Consider the following 8,121-nt stretch of genomic DNA (forward strand, 5'->3'; position numbering starts at 1 on the left):
GTTGCTGTGGCGTACAGCTGTATTTACCGAGCACTGAGGGCTGGATGAAGAGCAGCGCAGTACACCCTGCGAATACTGAGCTGAGAAATGCTGTGACAAGTCCCTGGCAGGGAACTTTAAGTGCTGGAGGTGGCTTTGCTCTAGCCTCTGGAAACTCCTGAGAGATGGGAGCTGTTTTGCCATAAGCCTATCTCGCTGCTGGGCTGCATTGCTGCCTTTCTCTGTGCACCGTTTGCCTTATCCTTAAAGTGGGAATACTGGTATTTATCTGCTCTAAAGATTGCAGAATCCACTGATAGGCAAAAGCAAAGTGGCCATATTATTGTAACTGCAGGCAGAATGTGATGTTAACTTCTGGCCTCCCCCTTAGTTGACTAATTTTTATTTTTTTCATTGGCAGCTCACAGCGGCAGTTGGTTTAAGGTTTGATCTTATCCCTTTCTTTTAAGTTGCATGACATAATTGGGTGTTTCTCCTCACCGTGGTTAACGGATAAGGAATAGCCTTGCAAATCAGCAATGATCTCTGCCATAACGTGTCTGGCAGGTTGGCATCTATGTTTGCTCGCACATGTGGTCTCTGGGGTACAGAGTGTACTCGTAGCTCCCCCAAACTTCTTTGTGTGGCGTAGTGACCACCTCCACATCAAGAACTGCGCTACCCCAGCATCCCCTCTGGGGTCCTGGAGGAAGAGGGGGAGTGCAGCACAGGGAGTTTCTCCAAGCGTGGTGAATGAGGCTGCCTCATGAAGGCTCCCACCGACAGGAAAGGAAGAGTTCCCAGGGCAAGGATTTCTGCCTCGCAGAGAGATGAGCTGTTCTCACACTAGTCTCCGTGCAGTGCAATCTCTACAGCTTTTTGCCTGCAGTACGAACTGGAACCATGTCTTGCCCTAACACCATCTCCTGCTCTCTTCCCTCAGATGGGGCATCCTCTTCTCCCACCCGCGGGACTTCACACCCGTCTGCACCACGGAGCTGGGCCGGGCGGCGAAGCTGGCGCCTGAATTCAGCAAGCGCAACGTGAAGATGATCGCCCTCTCCATCGACAGCGTCCAAGACCACCTCTCCTGGAGCAAGGTGTGGGGCAAGGGGAGACTGAGCTGCTGCCTTGCTCTCTGAAGGCCAGAGGAAAAGCCTATGCAGAAGAGAGCACAGGCTTGCAAATACATACCTCAAATCCCAACGCATGTAGGATGGGAGGTGCTAGTGTTCAGAGCAGGAATGGGAAGGTCTGCTCTGTCTTCTCCACAAAGTCCGGGGCACTCTGTGCACTGACACTTTGAAACAAGGAAAACACGTTTGCACTTCTTCTGCCAGTACCTGAGAGGGTAAAACATGTGCTAAAAGCTCAGAGGAAGACAGTCTGTCCACAAACCGTCAAAAAGTTCTGTAATAAAACAGGAAAGGAGGCATCAGAAGTGAACAGGCAGTCTTCAAAGGGTGCAGTTCATGCCCAGGCAGGGAAAAGAAAGCAGAGAACAAAAAGGGACATGTTAAATATAAGGCCACAAGTAGGAGAATGTTAACTACAAAGCCATCACAAGGGAGTATAAAAAAAAAGATGGGAACGAAATAGCTTGCGGTAGGAACATGAAAGGAGTTAATGACAAACTTCAAAGGCAGCCTCAGCAATGCTGTGCTGCCAGGGAGTATGACTCCAGGGCTCACAGGTATTATGGCTGTAAAATGAGCATTTCAGACAGATTTAGCCAGAGTGTAAAAATCCCTGTGTGAACTACCTGCCTCATTCTTTGCTCTTAAAATTGAGAATGTTCTCATGCATTTTCCAGGGGTCAGCCATGCCTGCAGTAAGAGGTAGTAAAGGTAAGAAATTTCGACACTCAGACAGTTTTATGACTGACTGTCTTTAGAAATTACTTAATTGCCTTATTGCTTAAATTGACCTTTGTACCTGAGTGGTGCATGGCTTATGTCCCACCATACCACAGAGGGCCTGGGAAAAACAGCATACAAATCCCTTACCGGTAAGTGACATTTCTGTGCTGGTGAAATTGGCTGAAATGAACAGTCAACTTAGCAGATAACACACCATTAAACATAACAGAAAGGTTGAGTTGTGCTTTTGTAAGGCACTCACTCTCATGTCCTGGTTGGCTAAAGCCCTTTGAATAACTATAGAGTGTTGCTGTCTTTTACAAAGTCCTTGAAAGTCGGCTTTTCTGCAGGGAGGCAGGAGGGAGCAGTAAGTTGTGTCAAGAGAGGGAAGTAGTGAGCTCCCTGAATGCATCAGCTCCTTAAGCAGGGTTGAGTGGCACATGCTGTGCGTGTCAGAGGAGGTTACCATGTCTCTTTGGTCACTGATGCCTTCACCTTGGTGTGTGAGGGGTCAAAAAATCACTCCAGTGATGTCTGGTTTCAGCCTGGACTCTTTAAAGAAAAACAGTTCATAGGGAAGTGAGTCCTGGTTGTCTTATTGCAAAATAGGGTGGGGTTTGTAAGGCTGTTTTGCACAGAGATCCCAGGTCATGAAATTACGTACTTTTGGAATTCCAGTCCATAGGATTGGAATATTGCTTCTCAGAAGCTCTCTTCATCCTAAAGCCCCCACTCTGAAGGGAGGGGGGATGTCACTGTCTGACTTTGATGTACAGCTTCCTGCCACTCTGTGGGGAATTCAGAAGCATTTCACATGGGCTGGTCTCTCCGGCTCTTGCTTTCCTTCCCGACTCTGCTTTGACAATTCAGGTCTCCAGAAGAACAGAACCGATTCCTTCCTTCTAAGGCAGGCCTGACCACAACCCAGCCAAGATAAAGCAGCCCCTTTTTGCAGTGCAGTGCTGACTCAGAAAGCCCTGGGGAGAAAACAAGCAAAGAGAAAAGCTGAAAAGGAAATGTTTTGCCACGTATGCACCACTTAACCTGCTTGCAGCATCCTGAGCAGCTGGGACAGGGTTACAGCCCCTTGTGTTGCTACCATCAGCCTAGGAGGGCTGAGGAACAGTGCAGGGCCTGCCTGCTCCTGCTGCCTCTATTGTCCTCTGAAAAGCAGTGGGCAGTGCCCAGGGGCAGTGTTTCCAACCCTGCCCTCTCCCAGTTCCCTCTGAGCAGCTCCCAGCCCGTTCCCCTAGGCTCAAAGGCTGAGGAAGGCAGAGAGACTTGTATATTCAAATTATCAGCTCAGCTGACAGCGCACTACAGTGGCACGCAGGAGGCTTGCATCAGCACTGGAGTCAGTTTTGTCCCCTTGTAGCATAAAGAGGGTGGAAGGAACACGCAGCTCTATTCTGGGGCAGAAACCTTGAATTAAACTTGTTGGTAGTTGCTCTGCTTGCGCTGTCTTGAGTGGGCTCATCCCAGCCCTGCTGTGGCTCAGCGTGACCCATATGGGTGGCACTAACTACAAGGATGACTTGAATGGTTTGGCCAAGTCCAGACCAGATTTGGAGACACTCAAAATAGCATTTCGCTTTTGTCCTGGTTTCAGTGCTAGATCACTTGCTGGCAGAGGGTTTGGAGAGGGGCACCTCTCTTCTCAGGGAAAGGTGGGTAGATCTCCCTGTGTCACTAGCACAGGCATGGCTTCTCTGCAGGAGCTTGCCCCTCCACACATAAAGCCTGCGTGGAGGTCTCTCAGCCTCCTGTGGTGGCACCCACAACAGGGAGCGTAAGTGTGCCGATGGTTTTGTCTCTGCAGGACATCAACGCGTACAATGGGGAACAGCCTGAAGAGAAACTCCCCTTCCCTATCATTGCTGATGCAAACCGGGAGCTCGCTGTCAAGCTGGGCATGCTGGACCCAGACGAGCGGGACAAGGCCGGCATGCCCCTGACTGCTCGCGTGGTGAGTACCTGGCTCTGGAACACCACTGCACAGGTGCCTTCTCAGCAGGAGGCATGGCCTGCTGTCCTGCCCAGTGTCTGCCAGGCTGGGCTTGAAGATGGGGCAGCTTACCTGGGTGCCCGTGACCATCTTCAGGAGCTAGGTTGACTTCCTTAGGCTAAATCCATGCATTGTGCTGCAGGAAGAAGCTGCTGCAGTGCTGGCCTGCTGGCAAAAGCACCATCTTGCTGTTGCCACCAGCTCATCCTGGTTGTGCCTGTCCTAATACAAAGGGGACAAAAGTGCTTGATCTGCTGCACTTGCCCTCTCCCCTTCTGTGGTTGCATTAGAAGGACACAGGTCAAGGAGAGGAAACATTTCAAGTAGCAAAACGAGCTGGCATTGGAAACAGGAGCTCCCAGAGCAAACACTGTGTTCCCTGTGCCTGGGCATCACTTGCTGCTCTAGAAGGTCCCAGCCATGGCATCTCCCCTGTCCCAACAGCTGGGATCAATCAGGTCACCTCCCAGGAAAGGGAGGAGCAGCAGGGCTGAGCAAATCCAGCAAGGCACTTTGACAGACATCTGCCTAGCTCCTGACCCTCTCTCGCTGTGCTCAGGTGTTCGTTTTTGGCCCGGATAAGAAGCTGAAACTCTCCATCCTGTACCCAGCCACCACCGGGAGGAACTTTGATGAGATCCTGAGAGTGGTGGACTCCCTGCAGTTGACAGCGTACAAGAAAGTTGCTACTCCTGTGGACTGGAAGGTGAGGAAGGGAGCAAAGCTCACAGCCAGGCTTTGAAAACGTGCATGGAAACATCAAGCAGCTTCCCTTGGAGGGGGACCCACAGGGTGGGGAAAGCTGATGAGGTCCTGCAATACAAGTTAGATCCCAGCCCAGGCCTGAGGGCTGTTGCAGTCTGGAGTCAGCCACAGCAACCTTCTGCCCCTGCCCTTCTGGCTAACAGTACTTGAGCTTTAGGCCAAGGCAGGTCCTGCCCTTGTTTTTTATGCTAAGGAAGGGCATTTCGAGGGGTCAGTGTGCCAAATTTCACTCAAAGTCAGCAAAGCAGCAAGCATGGGGCACCCCTCCCTGGGCTGGCTTGCTGCTCTCCTGTGTTCGAGCCAGGAACATCCAGTATGGGCACAACCCTCCTTTTCCCAGCATGTGAACAGCTGAGTCCTACCCTCATGGAAGATCACTGGTTTAAGTTGCTTAGTTGTGGCCATCCCTATTCAGTAGCATTATTTAAGACTCCACAAAACATTTTGGGCAGCCAAGACAAAGTGAGACCAAGCAGCACCGTCTGGCCACTTCAGGTAGCCAGTGTTTCCTCAGCCCAGAAGAGCTGCTCAGCTCCTTGAAACTGTCCTGCCACTAGCTCACCCAGCAGCACCTCCCAGGGAAGGACACCTCTCCGCGGGGCTCTGCCCCATGGCAGAGTTGGCACTGTCTGTCCAGGGGTGCCTGAGTATTGGGAATAGGTGAGCAGACTCAGGCAAGCTGTGGTCCCTCTGGCATTGTAGAGATGCCCAAATTCCTCTCGCTACTCCCTGTTCCTCTGAGGAAGAGCTGAGCAGGTGGCACAGCTCTCCCTTTTGACATCACCCACATGTTATGGTGTAGGTCCTGCTCAGTCTTTGCTCCCTACTCCGGGCAGAGCTGCAGGGGGTGTGCCTGGGCTGAGTGTTCATGGGGAGGCAACAGAGATGTGCCACCCACATCCAGGACTGACAGCTCTGCTGCTCTCACGGTTCCCATTTGCTCCCTAGCCTGGTGACAGCGTCATGGTTGTGCCCACCTTACCTGATGACGAAGCCAAGAAGCTCTTTCCCAAAGGGGTCTTCACAAAGGATCTCCCATCTGGCAAGAAGTACCTGCGTTACACCCCGCAGCCAGAGTGAGCCGTCCTTCGGCCTCGGGAGCCTTCCCCGTGTCCAGCTCCTGCCTCCCTGACACCACACAATCAGCAGCCTTGTACCGTCACACGGATGGCCCATTGCAATACTAAACAAACCCTCCCCATCCCTTTCATTCCCCACATCCCCTCAGAACTAAAGCCCCAGGTGTTTTCTTGCCTTGAACCAGTCCCACAAGGAAGAGGTTGGCAGACCAGTGGGGGCTCTGAGGCTTGTGCTGTGGAGCGTCTTCTGAGCTTTTCCTGGAGCTTTGGAACTTCGGGGGCTCCAAACTGCCGCACGCCTTTTGGGGCAGCCGTCACTAACGCGTTAACACCTTTGGTCCCGTGCTTAGGGAGGGGCTGCAGAGCCAGATCTCTCACTTCTTAACTGCTTTCTCATCTGCTGGAAGTTGATTGTTTTAGGTTTTGTGGAAGAGGGAATAGAGCAAATAAACTGATGTTCAGTACTACCTGCGGCATCCTTTGTCTGCACCCTGCACCGTTGACTTTGCCCCTGTGGCCCTGCTCCTGGGTGGGTGGCAGTGACACAATTACCCTTGTTCTTTCTCTGTAAATAAGGCACTTGTGAAACACAGGTTGTCCCAGGGCACAGAGGCTCAGATGAGGCAGGACAGGAGCCTGGGGCAGTTGAAGGAGCCTGGGGCAGCTGTGCTGCCTCTGCTTTGTGGCAGAGCCTCAGGGGTGGGAAGGAGATGCCTGCTCAGGGAACATGCCTCAGCCTGGCCTGCCATGAGCTGCAGGGAGGGTGTGGGGAGGGAGAAACCATGTGAACTCTGCACCTGCACCCCAGGGATCTGTCAAGACACGAGCGATGTTTTAATATAACAGCGGGAAAGAAACCTGCTCACCAAATAGCTCATAGGCTGCCTGCCAGCATCTCTGGGAGCCCAGCACGGTCAGCGATGCTCAGAATGAGCGGCTGGCTCAGGGCACAGATGTATCCCACAGCAAGTGGGGACTAGTAGGATTGATGCTCATGGTAAGCAACATGCTGGATGAAACGAGATACCCTCCAGCATTCCGTGAACCCTAACCCGGGGGCAGCACCCACCTAGGATGTGGCCCATCAGTCCTCAGACAATGTCCAGAGTCTCCTAGCACCCATTGCTGTCTTCCTGCACCCTGGCATGCAGGCCAGGCCACCCTGCTGAGGACATCCTTCTCCAAACATGGCTGCATTTCAAAAACCTCCCTCTTTCATTGTCAAAAAAAAAATCTGTTAATATTTAATTACCTCTAGAAACTATACAGCAAATATTTTTATTTTTCCCCAAATGACTCTTAAATGAACCTGCATTATAAAATTCTGCATTATCCCCATGTATTATGTTTACTGGAAGATAAAAACACTTGGTCTCTCGGTTGGCTTTTGTTCCCTGTCTTTCACTTCGCAAGAAGTGGCAGGGAGATTTGCAATTTCGAAGGGGAAGCATCTCTTTTCTGTGTAGTTTTCCAGCCTTATCAAGCTTGGCACCTTCCCTAGTTCCCCACAGCAGGGCTGCACGAGCTCCTGGGTATCTTGCTGTTCCCTCAGCGCACAGCCCTGGCCTTGATCTGGTTTCCTAAGGGCAAAATAGACTGCCTATCCACCCCTGCCAAGAGCTTTCCAACCAGCTGCCCAATTTTCTGGGAGCTTGAGGACACAGCCCCACAGCAAGCTTTGTGTAAAGAGGCTGCTGGACAGACTCAAGCAAACACAGGGTTTGGTTCCAGTACAGCTCGAGTGGTTTTCTTTTAATCCCAGAGAAGTGAAATGCAATTACTTGTTCGAGTTGATAATAACATCCAGAGACAGAAGTCCAAGCCCCCTACTCGGTAAAGTCATTTGTGTTTAAGGCACTCTGCAAAACCAGCTTTCCTCTTCTTCCGATTTTCCCCACACGGCAGCAGAATACCTGGTTTGGTCTTTTCTCCATAGTGACACCCACACATCCTGGCTCTTCTCGCCATCTCCGGGAACTGGCAACAGCAAATCCAGCAGGAGCCAAATGGAGAAACACCAGGAGGCCGGGTCAATAAATACAGATGGGCACGGGAGGGAGCACAGTGCCTGAGGAGGGGGCACAGGGGCTTTGAGCTCCTGTAGGAAGGGAACAGGCACTGACATGATTCCCCTTCCTCTCCCCTGGCTCCAAAACAGGATGGGAGCACGAGGGCCGACAAGAATCCGTTCCTAGTGGTGCTCCCAAACACGTGGCAGCACCCCAAAAATGCAGGGGCCTGGACAGCAGGGAGGGAACCCAGCTGTCCCTCACCGTGCAGCAGAAATGACACAGACACCCCCCACCCCGACTTCCAGCCATCAATAAATACCAATAAATAACTTAAACCGTAAATAAATAAATAAATAGATAGATAGATAAATAAATAAGTGACCCGAGGATGGGGACGGAGGAGAAGGGGCACCTCGAGGCTC

The 8,121-nt window shown here is 51.7% G+C and overlaps 1 protein-coding gene across 1 annotated transcript; it reads left to right on the forward strand.

Moving 5' to 3' along the window:
* Window positions 1-922: 922 nt before the first annotated feature.
* Window positions 923-5,739, forward strand: PRDX6 (peroxiredoxin 6; the record flags this gene model as incomplete). The annotated part of the gene is made up of 4 exons (XM_009869762.1): window positions 923-1,079; window positions 3,658-3,804; window positions 4,403-4,549; window positions 5,557-5,739. Coding segments are annotated over 4 exons (583 nt in total), but the record flags the coding sequence as incomplete, so codon positions are not given.
* Between the last annotated feature and the right edge of the window lie 2,382 nt (window positions 5,740-8,121).

The sequence above is a fragment of the Apaloderma vittatum genome, unplaced genomic scaffold, assembly GCF_000703405.1.
Source record: "Apaloderma vittatum isolate BGI_N311 unplaced genomic scaffold, ASM70340v1 scaffold30875, whole genome shotgun sequence".
NCBI lineage: Eukaryota > Metazoa > Chordata > Aves > Trogoniformes > Trogonidae > Apaloderma > Apaloderma vittatum.